Source organism: Balaenoptera ricei, chromosome 14, assembly GCF_028023285.1.
Source record: "Balaenoptera ricei isolate mBalRic1 chromosome 14, mBalRic1.hap2, whole genome shotgun sequence".
In the NCBI taxonomy this organism is placed as follows: Eukaryota; Metazoa; Chordata; class Mammalia; order Artiodactyla; family Balaenopteridae; genus Balaenoptera; species Balaenoptera ricei.
The window spans coordinates 36,075,828-36,093,285 of NC_082652.1; the positions used below are offsets into that span (position 1 = coordinate 36,075,828).

The window sequence follows — 17,458 nt, forward strand, 5'->3', positions numbered from 1 at the left end:
TCTCTAACCTTATTCCTCCCAAAACACTTCCCTTATCCAAATACCAAACCCAATACTTTTATAGAAGTGAGCTAAAGTTTCTCATATTTTTGTTCCTATTCTAAGAAAAATATTGAAAAATGGAAAAACTTACAGAGAAGAAAGAAGCAACATAGTACTAGATAACTGTTGTAAATGGCTTTGAATGCAAAAAGACTGGAATGAAAATGAAGACAGTTGAAAATATTTAATTCATAAACGTTTAACAAACAATAGCAGCAAATATGCTGGTCTTTCTCAGAGATGTAAATGGTAATGGTATGTCGGGTGACATGATCCTGATTAATCCCTAAGAACCTGACATTACTGTCATCTTGTCACAAAAATAGGTTATTCAATTTTAAATTTCCAATTTCATTTTTACCATATAAGAAATAACATGCATTATAACATGTATGCACAATGCTTACCTTGCCTTGACAAGAGTTTACAGGGCCCTTAGCTGTAACACCTCGAATGACACAATTTGGTCCATTGGTTATTTCTTCATAATGTAAAGATAAACCACTGGAAAAAATAAATTATTTTTTAACTTTCCCTCCATTACCTACAAATAAGCTGCAAATGTTCTTTTCTCTTTTCTTTCTTTTTTTTTTTCGAGCTGTGCCACATGGCTTGCAGGATCTTAGTTCCCTGACCAGGGACTGAACCCGGGCCCTCAGCAGTGAAAGCACAGAGTCCTAACCACTGGACTGCCAGGGAATTCCTGCTGCAAATGTGTTTGTCTTCTCATATGACATTCTCATTTTTAATTCATTTTTCTAATAAAATTGTATTTTTTTAAAAGAGAGAAATAAATGAACAGAAGCAAATTCCCATGAGATTTTTACAAAGAAAAATGATCCAACAAGTATTAATGAGTGATACCATTCGTGCAGTGAGTAAAGATACAAGGTAGGAAACAATCAAATGCTAGACCATGTATACAGGCCAAAGAAAATGAAACATCCAAATCGGTCAGGCTTAAGGATGTCTTCAGATTTTGCCCTGGATTCTTTCAAATCCTTCACCCACAGGGATTTTAGAGACTTTCTGGCACCTATTAAACTGAATGGCAATTTTAGACAAAGTCCAAATAATTAAGTACAGCCTTGTGCTAACGTAACCTTGCTAGAATGTATACTGAGGTCCTCTAATCTACTACCATGAGCAATGTGATTCCTAAACCACCTTTGACCACCTGTAGATCCTTACAGTGTCAACATTTTACTCTGTAAGGGGTAAGGTGATAAAAAAGGAGGAAAGATATACCATGATGGAGAAAAGACCTAATTTTTCTGAAGAATGAAATTAAATATTTACAGATATTATCTGAATAAGTTGTAAAAATTAAATAACATGGCTTGTTTGAAAAAAGCTGTAAAGAGGCATATAAGGTAAAATAAATTCCCTGAGAAAGATGGACATTAACCACAGACATCTACTTTCACTATCTCTTAAAGCCTCACTAATATAAGAACGAAGGGATTCCATATATTTACTTTTAAAGGCAAAGATATGGGAGGTATGGAAGAAGAGACAAGGCCAATAGAACTTATCTGCTAGAAAAAAGGATAGACAAGTGGCAAATGACCTAGTATAGTTCCAAGAAAACTGAACTGTGAAACAGCAATGGAAGAAGCTCGAAACCAATATATAACACAGAATTCCCAGGTACCATTAAGGAACTGGTGTTACTAGGTACCCCTAGAAGCAGGGCCAAAAAAGAAAGGCCAATAAAAAAATAGGGGGTGGTGATTAAAATTTCGATCCCCAGATCTCCCCTCTCCACCTCTGGCAGATGACTGGAAAATTATTCTCTGAAAAGGTTTAAGCAGAGAATCTGTGAACCAGGGCACAAAAAGTAAGTTGCAGGAAAGGGTAAAATACTAAAAAGAATACAAGGGTAATCCTCAACGGACTGCATATGGATACTGAGACCTTCTCATGCCCATTCCTACCCTAGTCTTGTTCCTGGACTGGCTAGGAACCTGGACAGCCAAATTATTCCCCTCCAGGCAAGAGACTAAAGATTGTTCTTTGAGCAAACTACCCAGCTCAAAAAAAAGACCTCAAGATACAACAGGATTTCCCCCAACAAAATGTTACGGACAGATCATCCTGTAGTGGAGTTCACACTCAACAGCCTCTCCCAAACTCTCAGGATCTCCTATGTGCATTTTAGTTCTCCATCAGATATAAAAGCAGATGACCAAAGATTAACCAGATATATGAAGAAAGAGATCAAAATCCAACAAACAAAAAGCAACTAACTTGGAGACAATAAAGATTATCAGTGTAGGTAACTTTTTTTTAAAAACTACCATTTATTTATCAGCAAAAACAAAAAATGTATTACATTCATAAAACAAGAACAGAATCTACAAAAGAACATTCGGAGAACCAGGAAGAACACTTGGAAATTAAAAATACAGCAAAATGAAAAACTCAATGGAAAGATATAAACATAAAATTGAGGAATTCTGTCCAAAAGTAAAACAAAAACACAGAAAGATTAAGAAAAATGGAAAAATTAGGAAAATCAGAGAACCAGTCCCAAAGGTACATCATCAAATAAATAAGGATCCCACCCCCCAAAAAAAGAGAAAACCGTGATGATGGAAGGTAGAAAATGAAGTACTTCAAATAATGAAGAGACCTATACAAAGATGTACCATTATAAAATTTTGCCCTGTTGAGAATTAAAAGTGGGTCCTATAAGCTTCCAGACAGAATACGTAGGAAACATAAAAAGGAAAATTAATCAGAACAAGTTTAAATTTATCAGCAACAGTAGAAGCTAAAAGGCAAAAATGGAGCAATGTTTTTATAATTTCGATGGGAAGTAGTGTCCAACTTTCAATTCAATCAATCAAGTAGAATAGAGACATTTTCAGAGCAATAATTTTCTCTTACATGTAACTCCTTTCTTAGGAAACTAGTGAATAATGTGCTCCAGCAGAAGGTGAGGGACAAGGGATTCTTTCAAAATTGGAGACCCAGGGAAGGTTAAATGCTAAATAAAATAAGCTACTTAATAATCTCACAAATTCAGGAATGTTTCCTCAAGGACCTGACAGCCAACTCCACGAAATTTAATCATCAATAAAGGTAAACCTCTATCTCCCAGTTTCCTGGGTCTAACTTCTGATCAGTTAACTCCAAATTGCAAACTCTACTCCCAGTCATAAAGATACTTAGCAATTTTTCTTGAAAACATGAATGTGATAGGTTATATTCACTTACCCATGTAACAGAGTAAGATTTCCTTCCTTGCAATCTCTATCAGATTGTGACGAGAATCACATTCTGGTTTACTGATTATTCAATCATAAAATTGTTTTCTTTCTCTTCTACCTTTGTGAAGAAGTTTTCTAGCTTGACAGTAGGTTTTATTTTTACTATATTTCCCCAACACAAAAGACAAAGGGAATTCCCAGGATGAAGGTGAAGGAAGATCACAGAAGGACAAATGTAACAAGCGTAAGAACAACTGATCCAGACCAGAGCACATGGCAAAGTTCCAAGAAAGATGTCTACAAGAATATGAAACTGAGGGACTTCGCTGGTGGCGCAGCGGTTAAGAATCCGCCTGCCAATGCAGGGGTCATGGGTTTGAGCCCTGGTCTGGGAAGATACCACGTGTCGCGGAGCAACTAGGTCCGTGTGCCACAACTCTGAGCCTGCACTCTAGAGCCCGTGAGCCACAACTACTGAGCCTGTGTATCACAACTACTGAAGCCCGTGCGCCTAGAGCCCATACTCCACAACAAGAGAAGCCACCACAATAAGAAGCCCACGCACCGCAACGAAGAGTAGCCCCCACTCGCCGCAACTAGAGAAAGCCCGCGCGTAGCAATGAAGACCCAATGCAGCCAAAAATAAATAGAGAAAAAAATATGAAACTGATAGGTTATCTATGTACCAAGCATCTTGAGAACTGGCAGACAACTGGCAGAGAGTTACTTAGCAAAGAAAAAAAGAACAACAGTTGTGCAATTAAGCAAGTAATTAGCACTTACATAATTATAATAAAGCAAGCACTAAATACTGATCAAGCCAGAATACAACTTTATTGAAGAATGTGGGAATAGGAAGGGGGTTTATTTGTAACGTAAGTGGCAACAAGAGTGTGTGTCCTCATCTTCCATAAGTCAAGAGATAATGCTTAAAACTGAAGAATCAAGAAGTAACAATATAAAAGTTACTTAGATATGTGGCAATAGGTACCAAAACATTCAAGTAAGAAAGCTGAAAGTGGTTCTGAGAAGTCGACTGTGGGTGGGGTGGAGAGGGCAGAGGAACTACTCTTTTTTTATATAAGCCTCATCCAACTATTTGATTCTTTAGGTTATATGTGTGAATGATTTTTAGTTTAATTTATTAACACTGAGAAAAAACCAAACAAATAAACCCACTCAGACAATGATCTCACTTTACTGAAGGTAAAATTCACATAGCCAGACCACCAAGATTTTTTTTTTAAGCCCCAAATCTTAATTACCAGTATGTATGTGTGATAGAGACTTTGTGTGTAAGAATGTCCTATCAAGGATAAGAAGGAAGTTATAATTGAAAACAGGGGTCAACTAATGCAAAAATATTTTCCATTTGTGACTAGACATTACTTGTAGTGTTTTTTATTAAGCACATAGATGCTTAAGTATTCAACTCTTCCATTATGGTTTAATATTCAAATGAATATAATATGTCAAAATCACTTTTTGCACAAGAACCACTTTTTTGCAACTTAAGAGAACATTTAGAAAAACTCATTTTCAATATTTTTTGTAACTCTGTTTTGCTTTTCAGGAACTTAACCATGGTATAAATCTGGACACTAAACTAGTCTGTGAGCTTCTAGAAGGCAAATACTATGCTCTTATTCACTTCTGTATCTCCAGCTGGCAAATGCCTGGAATACAGTACATAGTCAAATAATTAAAAGAGTAAACGATTACACCAACAGGGGAAAAAAAGTACACGGCGATAGCAAAAGAAAGCATACATTAAAACGTGGGCCCAGGGACTTCCCCGGCAGTCTAGTGGTTAAGACTGTGTTCCTGCTGCAGGGGGCACGGGGTTCAATCCCTGGTTAGCATATGATCCTGCATGCCTCGCAGCGCAGCCAAAAAAAAAAAAGTGTCTCCAAAAAGACAAATTTGGCAGAAATTTGAAAAACAAGAATTTCTTCCTAGGCACCTCAAAAAAAGGTAATGGAAAACAATGAACATCCTCAGTTGTATAACTGGACACATTGTTTTTCAGGGCTATTTTTTAATATAAGCCAATCATATCACTCTATAGAGCTATTAAGTAAAGGCAAATTCTAAGGAAGGACCAAATTTCCATGGAAAGTGTAAACTTTATTGCTATGGTTTTAAAAGCAAACCAAAATAAATTTTATTAGCAGGTTAAAAACCTACCAGTATGGGCTTCCCTGGTGGCGCAGTGGTTGAGAATCTGCCTGCCAATGCAGGGGACACGGGTTCAAACCCTGGTCTGGGAAGATCCCACGTGCCACGGAGCAGCTGGGCCCGTGAGCCACAATTACTGAGCCTGCGTGTCTGGAGCTTGTGCTCCACAACAAGAGAGGCCGCGATAGTGAGAGGCCCACGCACTGTGATGAAGAGTGGCCCCCGCTTGCCACAACTAGAGAAAGCCCTCGCACAGAAACGAAAACCCAACACAGCCATAAATAAATAAATAAATACTTTAAAAAACAAAAAACAAAACCTACCAGTAGGTAACCACTAACTTTAAATGGCCATAATTTCTAAGCAAACAAAATAAACATGGTATGGTTTATAGAATTGCCAGGAGAAGTCATATCATACTTGCAAAAAGAAACGGACTAAGACAGAACTATATCAGTCTCACCCAAACAACTGTAACAGTAAATTCAGTCAAAACAAACTTTATTGAGGTAATGTATGTATGACACTACAGCCACAGAGGATAGCTTGGGACTAAACAAATCCCCCAGATATCATAAAATATCCACTAAGCATTTTAAATAATAAATCTGAAGTTAACTGAACATAAATAATTTAAGCGAAAAAAAGAAAAAAGTGAATACTTAGCAAATATGAAAATTAAGATTACCTTGCTTCAAAAACTGGCTGAATATCAGTTGATAGTTGACTAGTATGACCAAATTCATCCTGAAACTCCAGAGGGATATTGAATGGGACTCCAACACGAAAAGGAGGATCCAAAAGACCAAATGAAAATTTCTCTGGTTTACCCTCTTAATTAAAAAAAAATAAACATGAAAAGAAAATTCATCGGTCAGAAGATTCATTGTAGGTAGAAACATCCATTATATATATGGAAGATTAGACTACAATAAAGACGGCACTTCAAATCAGTGCAAAGTTTATATAAATTATATCTATAATCCACCTGTGAAAATAATAAAGTTAGAACTTTATCTCACACCATGTATAAAAGTCCAGAGATAGAGATAAATGTGTTTTTAAACTATGAAATTTTCGAATATAATAAAGGAATATGTTTATAATTTTATCGTAGGAAAAACTAAGGCAAAACACAATACTCAATAGCTATACAAGGATGTATTTGATAAAGTTTAAAATATTTTATTAGATACAAAGTTAATAGAGAAGCTCTGTAAGAGAAAATACTTGCAACGTATGCAATAAAGGATTAAAATCCACAATACATTAAAACTTCCTATAAAGACAGTATTTTCAAGTCATCCCTGGGGAAATTATTAAAAATGCAAATTCAAGGGCTCACATCATCCTACTGAGTCAGAAACTCCAGGAGTGAGGCCCACCAGTCTGCATTTTAATAAGCCCAGCAGGTGATTCAGGTAAAACTTAAATTTGAGAACTACAGCTTTACACTATTAAAATAGGCATAGTAGGCACTTCCCTGGTGGCGCAGTGGTTAAGAATCCACCTGCCAATGCAGGGGACACGGGTTTGATCCCTAGTCTGGGAAGATCCCACATGTCGCAGAGCAACTAAGCCCGTGCGCCACAACTACTGAGCCTGCGCTCTAGAGCCCGTGAGCCACGACTGCTGAGTCCAAGTGCCACAACTACTGAAGCTGGCACGCCTAGAGCCCGTGCTCCACAACAAGAGAAGCAACTGCAATGAGAAGCCCACGCACCACAATGAAGAGTAGCCCTCGCTCACTGCAACTAGAGAAAGCCCGTGCACAGCAGCAGCATCAAGACCCAGCACAGCCAAAAATAAATAAATAAAATAAATTTTAAAAAATTAAAAATAAAATGAAATAGGCATAGTAAAGGAACAGACTTTCACAGATGACAATGTCCACTAAAGGCTAGAAGAGGTACACAACCTAATAATTAAATAATTTAACCACCAACTAGGCTAAATATTACAATATAGGTTAGCCAGGAATGAGCATAGGGAAACAGGAACCCTCAGTCTGTTGGTGAGGGTACAAAACCTTTTGGGAGGGCAACTTGACAGTAAATATATATAAAATGTTAAAGCACACACATTTCAGCTTGGCAATTCTACTTCTTGGTATCCACTCTAGAGATATTCAAGCACTGGTACACAAAGCATCATAACTTTTTTCTGTATAGAAATGTGATTTGTGACAGCCAAAAACTTGGAAACACCTGAAACGTTCATCAAAGAAAAACTGCTAAACTACAGCATGTCCATACTGTAGAATGTTCCACACGTGTATTTAAAGAACATGACAGATCTGTATGTACAAAAAGGAACACTCCCCAAGGTGGCCGTCTCATTAGAGAAGGCAAGATAATCACAGGCACTTAAATCAGCTCTCTAAAACCCCATAAAAATGTGGCACTACAGAGATTTTTTTTAAAGAGGCCTAAACCTACAAAAACAATGAACAAGAAAAAAGACAACAGCAACAGAATTTGAAAGCTGGAGAATATATGGGCAAGTATAACTGACTTAGCAGAAAGACTCAAGAAATCAAATCCTCAATCATCAACAAAGCAAGCAGGGAGCCAATTTAATTCACATTATATAACACTCAAAAGTCTCAAGAATGGCTCTATGAAGTAGGAGTGAAATTGAAATAAAAAAGGAAGACTTGTTCAAGTTTGTTTGAGAACAGTTCCTCAGATCCCCACCCCTCAACACACAGAGCCAGTCAACTGCCTTCCTCATCTTCAGCAACATCTGGAAGGTTTCTTCTCCAGGGAATGTTAAGAGTAGGTCCAAGGAGTAAGGGACACAGCACTACTGAAAGCATTACAGTTTACTGAAAATAGGAAAATCAAGTGAAAGATCAATACTGAATATGAGCAATCCCACTACTGGGCATATAGCCTGAGAAAACCATAATTCAAAAAGTCATGTACCACAATGTTCACTGCAGCTCTATTTACAATAGCCAGGACATGGAAGCAACCTAAGTGTCCATCAAGAGATGAATAGATAAAGAAGATGTGGCACATATATACAATGGAATATTACTCAGCCATAAAAAGAAACGAAATTGAGTTATTTGTAGTGAGGTGGATGGACCTAGAGTCTGTCACACAGAGTGAAATAAGTCAGAAAGAGAAAAACAAATACTGTATGCTAACACATATATATGGAATCTTAAAAAAAAAAAAAAAGGTTCTGAAGAAGCTAGGGGCAGGACAGGAATAAAGACGCAGACATAGAGAATGGACTTGAGGACACGGGGAGGGGGAAGGGTAAGCTGGGACGAAGTGAGAGAATGGCATGGACATATATACACTACCAAATGTAAAATAGATAGCTAGTGGGAAGCAGCCGCATAGCACAGGGAGATCAGCTCAGTGCTTTGTGTCCACCTAGGCGGGTAGGATAGGGAGGGTGGGAGGGAGACGCAAGAGGGAGGATGTATGAGGATATATGTATACGTACAGCTGATTCACTTTGTTATACAGCAGAAACTAACACACCACTGTAAAGCAATTATACTCCAATAAACATGTTAAAAAAAAAATACTGAACATGAAACCTCTAACAGTCTTCCCCAGCTTGGCTCCCCAAATGCTGGCACCCAGGTGTTTACACTCCACTCTGGGGAATCTGAACAGCCAAAGAGAAAAAAACCTAAAATTATCTTATCATAATCTCCCCAAATGAAATAAACACTCTCGAATGTTCTATTCTTAAATGTGTGCAAACTAGTAATGTAAGAGAGCATCTAAAGGACCCAGAGCAGATGTGAAAAAAAGCAACATGGAGGAAACAGGCTATGAATAAAGTTTGAAAGCATCAAGAAAAAATGCCACTGTTATTAATAGCCTCAGAGAATTAACAAAGATACCGAATCCATGAAGTCGGAGAAAATACTTTGAAAAGGGAATAACCAGAGAATATTTCAGAAACTAAAAAAATTATAGCAGAAAGGAAAAATTCAACAGAAAGTATCGAACATCATGTTCAAGAAGTCTCTTGTAAAGTACAGAAATAAAACCAAGAGATGTAAAGCAGAAAAAACAGTATTAGTACACCAGTCAAGAGGTCCAACGTCTTCAACACTAGATGTTGTAGAAAGAAAAAAGAGTAGGAAATCAAAGTAACTCAAGAAAAATCCCTAGAATTTAAAATTTCAGAAATTTGGACCCCCCCCCCCACAAAAAAAATTATCCAAACTTCTGAGGATTGCGGAAGAGGGAGGATAGGGGCGGCTGGATTGGGAGTGGAGGGTGTTTAACATGCAAAAGTTAGGAATCAGAATAACTTTCGACCCTACCAGTAACAAGGGAAGCTAGAAAACAATGATGCTTTCAAAAGTTTATAAGGAATATGATTATCAAGCAGAATTATAAAGCCATTCTAAGACCAAGATGGTTATACAATTGGTCAAACATCTTTTATTAAATTATCTATTTTCCTCTTGATTTAAAATGCCACCTTTAGCATACAGAGTTACATATTGGTGTTTTGCTTACCTTTGACAGAAAATTTAATTGCTTTAGATGGTAGTGGTCTTCCTGCATAAGTGTCTGCATTACTTTCATTCAGTACAACTTGTAATTTCAATGTATAATTCCCCAACTTTTGAATATTTTCTGGACAAATTAAGAAGAAATTAAAATTCAAGTAAACGAAATACTGATATAATTTTTAACATTCAGAATAATAACTCACCCATTTTTTTAAACCAGTAAGGCCATTTTCCTCCATGTTGACTAATATGTGAAATGATTTCTTTACTTCCACTTGGAGCTTAATAAAAGAAAAAAATTTTATATTTTGAGAAATTAAATATAGAACATGAATATGAAATGTCACACTGGCATCAAATGTCTACCTGCTATACATTTTTTAAGGTAGTTTTGAAATCTCGAAAAATCTAAAGCTATCCTATTCAAGTCAATAGCATAATGAAAATTTAGCTGATTAAAATTCCTTTATTTCAATTCTTAAAAATGTATCTGTAAATAAGCTTAACTGGCACAAACAAAAGAATATAGAGATAATTTTCTTTTGATATTGAAAATCATTTCTTTAAAAGTTTTCTTCAAGAGGAAAATAGCACACTTTATTTACATAGAGTAATCTCTAAGACCTAGTGATCTATTAAGAGAAAAAAGCAAGACCTAAAGTAGAAGAAAGAAAACAAATAGAAGGATGATATCACTTCTCTGAAATATACCTTGTTATTTATTTTTGACTTTGGAATTACATGACTTAAAATATTCACAAAATAGAATTAAAATAAAGCAATTCATAAGCAAAACCAAAATGTAGGTAGGCGATATGACCACATTAAAAAATTTTTAAAAATTATTTCAACTGACTTCAACTTTAGAATATATAAAAACTTTAAGGACAAATAGTGCTTCAAAGAAGTCAAATTTAATCTAATAGTACTATTAGTAATTTTATAAGTATCACTATTTTGAAACTATATTATAGGATAAAGCAGTAAATAACTGTTAATGTTGTTAAGAATCAAGATTTTCAACATAAGGGACTTCCCTGGTGGCGCAGTGGTTGAGAATCTGCCTGCCAATGCAGGGGACATGGGTTCGAGCCCTGGTCTGGGAAGATCCCACATGCCGTGTAGCAGCTGGGCCCGTGAGCCACAATTACTGAGCCTGCGCGTCTGGAGCCTGTGCTCCGCAACAAGAGAGGCCGCGATAGTGAGAGGCCCGCGCACCGCGATGAAGAGTGGTCCCCGCTTGACACAACTAGAGAAAGCCCTCACACAGAAACGAAGACCCAACACAGCCATAAATAAATAAATAAATACTTTAAAAAAAAAGTTTGAAAAAAAAAGAAAAAGATTTTCAACATAAAAGAAATGAAATAAAAGGATAAAATCAAAGTGGTTAAATAAAAACTCAGAATATCGATGTGAATTCATTTTTTTTCATTTCCAAAAATATTCATGTTTAGCTATCAATTGAAAAAGCTTAGAAACAATTTCACCCAGTGGCCATGAGCGATCCTAACACTCAGGCCTCTAAATGCCATTCCCCACTGAAAGGACTGGGACAAAGTTAGAGAGTGGCATGGACATATATACACTACCAAATGTAAAACCGATAGCTAGTGGGAAGCAGCCGCACAGCACAGGGAGATCAGCTCAGTGCTTTGTGACCACTTAGAGGGGTGGGATAAGGAGGGTGGGAGGGAGAGGCAAGAGGGAGGAGATATGGGGATATATGTATATGTATAGCTGAGTTACTTTGTTATAAAGCAGAAACTAACACACCACTGTAAAGCAATTATACTCCAATAAAGATGTTAAGAGTAATGGCTGCATCAAGGTTTAGGGTAAACATGTACAAGAAGATTCTAGGATGTCTTGAGCCAGAAAGGAAGAAAGCTCAAATCAAAGACAAAAAGGGTGTTATCAAGAGGACAGAGGAGCAAACGGAAGGCACATCAAAATCAAGGAAGCATGTCAAATCTATAAAACCCCATACATTCACAAAAACACATTTATGAAAATCAAAAAAACCAGTCTCTGAGCACCACAGTACTGTACCAATTCCTGACTGGTCATCTGCAATTAAAGAAAAAGGATTAAGCCTTTATACTGCCTTTCCTATAAAAGCTGTGGTTCAGAGTAAACCAATGACCCTAACTGAAATTTATTACTAATAAATAAACTAGGAAGGATAATAAACTGGGATAATAAATTAGGAAGAAATAAAAGAATGGGGGGATCACCATTTTGCATACCAAATAACTATGCAAAAATCATTAATGGATGAAACCATTACATCACGGATGAAAGAACTTTATAATCATATTAGCCAAGTGAATTCAATAATCCACTTTAGCAGCACTAAAAGTAGGACAATTAATTACAGTCATCAAATGCCTCTTGATGTAATACCCTAAGAAACACAGATTCGCTATGGAGTATGGATTCTTGCTTTATGGGGGAAAAATGGTGAACCTAAATGTTTAAGCTTTTGGGATAATTTCCAGTCTTCAGGAAATAGAACAAACAATGGAACAAGTTAAATGACATTCCAAAGAAACAAATATGTGAAACACTCTACAGTAAAGTGTACATTTAAAAAATAATTGGGGCTTCCCTGGTGGCGCAGTGGTTGAGAATCCGCCTGCCAATGCAGGGGACACGGGTTCGAGCCCTGGTCTGGGAAGATCCCACGTGCCGCGGAGCAACTAGGCCCGTATGCCACAATTGCTGAGCCTGCGCATCTGGAGCCTATGCTCCGCAACAAGAGAGGCCGCGATAGTGAAGAGGCCCGCGCACCGCGATGAAGAGTGGCCCCCGCTTGCCGCAACTAGAGAAAGCCCTTGCACAGAAACAAAGACCCAACACAGCCATAAATAAATAAATAAATAAATAAAATAAAAGATCTCTGGACTTTAAAAAATAATAATAATAATTGAAATGGTAAATCTGTTATATATACTTTAACAAAAAAAAATCTTCTAATTAAAAAATATATATATATACAGGCAGACCTTAGAGATATTGCAGGTTTGGCTTCAGACCACCACAACAAAACAAGTATCGCAATAAAGCAAATCACATAAATTTTTTCGTTTCCCAGTGCATGTAATAAAAGTTATGTTTATACTATACTGCAGTCTACTGAGTGTGCAATAGCATTATTTCTTTTAAAAAATAAGATGTTCATATCTTAATTAAAAAGTACTTTATTGCTAAAAAATGCTAACCTTCATCTGAACCTTCAGCAAATCGTAGTAATAACATCAAAGATCACTAATCACAGATCACCGTAACAAACATAACAATGAAAAAGTTTGAAATGTTGCCAGAATGACCAAAATGTGACACAGAGACATTAAGTGAGCAAATACCGTTGGGAAAATGGCATTAATAGACTTGCTCAACACAGAGTTTCCATAAACCTTCAATCTGTAAAAAATGCAGTATCTGCAAATGGCAATAAAGCAAAGCACAATTAAACGAGGTATGCCTGTGTGTATTTTTGTTTTTGTTTTTAAATAAGACAGAGGCAGGAGGGTCAGAGTCACAGAGAGGTTGGAAGATGCTACACTGCTGGCTTTGAAGATGGAAGAAGGGGCCACAAGCCAAGGAATGTGGGTGGCTTCTAGAAGTGGAAAAGGCGAGCCTTCCCTAGAACATCCAGACGGAACACTATCCTGCTGACACTTTGATTTTAGCACAGTGAAGTCCACCTGGGACGGATGACCTAGAGAACTGTAAGATAATAAACGTATGTTGTTTTAAGCCATCAAAAAAAGTTGGAGAAATATAAAATAGAGTGTCACAGAGGCCAAAAATAAGAGTACTGCAGTAAAATTAGTCAAACTGTTCAATGCTGCCAAGGCTAATAAGACATTTATACAATGAAAGTATGCATTACCATTGACTAGTTTATAAATGTTGGAAATAAATGCATAGTGAATAAAACACATCTTTAAAATCCATGGACCAGACATGCAATATATAGTGATAGAACAGACTACTGAAAATATAAATTGAAAATACTTTCAGGCAGTCAAGACAAAAACAACGGACAAAGAAAACCATAATTCAAAAAGAGTCATGTACCACAATGTTCATTGCAGCTGTATTTACAATAGCCCGGACATGGAAGCAACCTAAGTGTCCACTGACAGATGAATGGATAAAGAAGATGTGGCACATATATACAATGGAATATTACTCAGCCATAAAAAAAAAGAAATTGAGTTATTTGTAGTGAGGTGGATGGACCCAGAGTCTGTCATACTGAGTGAAGTAGTTAAGTCAGAAAGAGAAAAACAAATACCGTATGCTAACACATATTTATGGAAACTTAAAAAAAAATAAAAAACGTTCTGAAGAAGCTAGGGGCAGGACAGGAATAAAGACACAGACATAGAGAATGGACTTGAGTTCCCGGGGAGGGGGAAGGGTAAACTGGGACAAAGTGAGAGTGGCATGGACATATATACACTACCAAATGTAAAATAGATAGCTAGTGGGAAGAAGGGGCATAGCACAGGGAGATCAGCTCAGTGCTTTGTGACCACCTAGAGGGTGGGACAGGGAGGAGAAACGGGGATATATGTATATGTATAGCTGATTCACTTTGTTATAAAGCAGAAACTAACACACCATTGTAAAGCAATTATACGCCAATAAAGATGTTAAAAAAAACCGAAAACAACAGACAAGAAAGTTAACAAACAAGGTGATTCAAGTTAGGAAAATACAAGATGAGCAATGATATGCAGTTCTTTTCCTTTACCAAAGAGTGGGCCAGGATTCTCATCTGAAACAAGTACATCTGGCCCATAGGTTCAGAGACACAGTATTTTTGATTTAGAAGGGATCTTAAGGATTAGCCAATCTAAATTCCTATTCAGTACAAACTACTATATGTATGCACATCATATCTTTATTTTAGCCCATAGCTACCTACATAGGAAAATTCAGAATAAAATGTTAAAAAAAAACCTCAGAAAACAATTGATTTTTTTTAATATGAATTATTCACACTTTTGAAACGCCTAACTTTAAACAAATGCACTATCAGATTGCTAGCTCATAATTACACAAAGATTTTAAAACATGTTATATATTTAAGAACAACAATAAAGATCCAAATTAGTTTGTATACTTACAGTGTAGTATAACTTTGAGCTCAACCAGGAGTTTCTTTGACCCTCCATGACTTGTTCCTGGAAGCTTCTGCATTGCTTCCCCCTTTTTATTCAATATTTCAATTCTTAACGCACCTATCAGTCCAAAATTAAAAATAAGAATGTCTGAGTTACACCAAAAGAATCTGATGAATCTGCTAGGTCTTCACACAGCATTTTAATTTTTCATGGTCTTTTACTATGAAATGCAAGATGTAAGAAAAGCATTTCTTCAGTATTTAAAAACAAACAAACAAACACAAAAAACCCAAAAACATACCAATGGGGGTTCCAGCAGGCCTAATCTCATTCGGCAATAATTCATCTCCTTCAGGCCAAGTTACTGACAATCTATCAGGGAGCCTATTATGAAACCAGCATATTAATGATTCATGAACTGTGTTAATTATGGTCTTATTTTTAAAAATAAAACTTACTAGAAATTTTAATATTTATTTCTAATTTTTTTTGACAGGTTAAATCTGAAATCTTGTATGATTAATACTGTGAACATTTCCACCTCCTCAACCACTGTTGTGGCTACAGAGTAAGACAAAATCTCCTGGTGTTAACAGCCAGGAACTGTGCTTTTTTTGAGATTTTTCTATTCATTTATAGTACAACCTACCTTTGGGAGACAGGATAAACTCTACAAATAAAAGAATTACCAGTGAGATTCAGTAGGAATCAAAATGACTGCATCATAAGCTACACAAGAGCCACAAACCATTTTGTTTTTTGACTTCCTTTTACTTCCTTTGTACTAATCTTTACCTCTCAGCAGTTACTACCATTTTCTTCTAGCTATAGGCCAAAGTTGTTTTTTTTTTCTTTAACAAACTTAATCATAGTGCTGATAACAGTGACACTGTAGATATAAGATTTCCTCATTTTTCTATAAAATACAGGATTCTGTTTTTGTAACAGAGAGCTCTCAGGTTTTTTTTTAACAGCAAGAACTTTGTCACAATACACACATCTAAGACTACAAGTGCCCAAATAGAAGAGCACAACGACATACTCAATAACTGCTAAAAGAACAATTCTTCTTGATTTTTCTTGTTATTTTTTACCATGCATCTTGAAATGTAAATTACCTTGCCATTTCATCTTCTACATATTTTTTCACAGCTTTCTCAGCAACTGTCCTATCCAGCTTTGCAATTGGCACAGTTTTTATTTCATCATACAGTGCTTGAGGCTCCTGAATAAATAAAATTTATAACAACATTTCAAAAAAACTATTTAAATTTAGCTGCAACTGCCACCACCAAGAAGCCTGTGTGCAAGCACAGGTCACTCTCCACACCTCCCCCCCGGGAGCCTGTGCAGCCCGCCACTGCCAGGGTCCCGTGATACAGGGACAACTTCCCCGGGAGAACGCACGGCACGCCTCAGGCTCCTGCAACGTCACGCTGGCCTCTGACGCCGCAGGTTCGCCCCGCATCCATACCCCTCCCTCCCCCCCGGCCTGAGTGAGCCAGAGACCCCGAATCAGCTGCTCCTTTAACCCCATCCTGTCTGAGCGAAGAACAGACACCCTCAGGCGACCTACACACAGAGGTGGGGCCAAATCCAAAGCTGAACCCCAGGAGCTGTGCGAACAAAGAAGAGAAAGGGAAATCTCTCCCAGCAGCCTCATGAGCAGCGGATTAAATCCCCACAATCAACTTGATGTACCTGCATCTGTGGAATACTTGAATAGGCAACGAATCATCCCAAATTGAGGGGGTGGACTTTGGGAGCAACATATATTACTTTTCCCCCTTTTCCTCTTTTTGTGACTATGTATGTGTATGCTTCTGTGTGAGATTTTGTCTGTATAGCATTGCTTTCACCATTTGCCCTAGGGTTCTTTCTGTCCGTTTTTTTTTTTTTACTTAAAAAATAATTTTTTTTTCTTAATAATTTTTTTTTACTTTAAAAACTTTATTTTATTTTATCTTTATTTTATTCTCTTTCTTTCTTTCTTTCTTTCTTTCTCTCTTTCTATTTTTTCTCCCTTTTATTCTGAGCCGTGTGGATGAAAGGCTCTTGGTGCTCCAGCCAGGAGTCAATGCTGTGCCTCTGAGGTGGGAGAGCCAACTTCAGGACACTGGTCCACAAGAGACTTCCCAGCTCCACGTAATATCAAATGGCAAAAATCTCCCAGAGATCTCCATCTCAACACCAAGACCCAGCTTCACTCAACGACCAGCAAGCTACAGTGCTAGACACCCTATGCCAAACAACTAGCAACACAGGAACACAACCCCACCCATTAGCAGAGAGGCTGCCTGAAATCATAATAAGGCCACAGACACCCCAAAACACACCACCAGACGTGGACTTGCCCAGCAGAAAGACAAGATCCAGCCTCATCCACC

At 37.1% G+C, this 17,458-nt stretch overlaps 1 protein-coding gene across 2 annotated transcripts in view; it reads right to left on the reverse strand.

Annotated features, from left to right (window-relative positions):
• Positions 1 to 17,458, reverse strand: part of SMCHD1 (structural maintenance of chromosomes flexible hinge domain containing 1) — a 135,254-nt gene that overhangs the window by 65,308 nt on the left and 52,488 nt on the right. For both annotated transcript variants that reach the window (XM_059894371.1, XM_059894372.1), the window contains 7 exons: positions 16,190 to 16,296; positions 15,373 to 15,455; positions 15,075 to 15,188; positions 10,134 to 10,211; positions 9,935 to 10,054; positions 6,124 to 6,268; positions 450 to 546 (listed from right to left, as the gene is read on the reverse strand). In XM_059894371.1, coding sequence (XP_059750354.1) covers positions 450 to 546; positions 6,124 to 6,268; positions 9,935 to 10,054; positions 10,134 to 10,211; positions 15,075 to 15,188; positions 15,373 to 15,455; positions 16,190 to 16,296 — 744 coding nt within the window. The remainder of the gene's footprint in view (positions 1 to 449; positions 547 to 6,123; positions 6,269 to 9,934; positions 10,055 to 10,133; positions 10,212 to 15,074; positions 15,189 to 15,372; positions 15,456 to 16,189; positions 16,297 to 17,458) is intronic.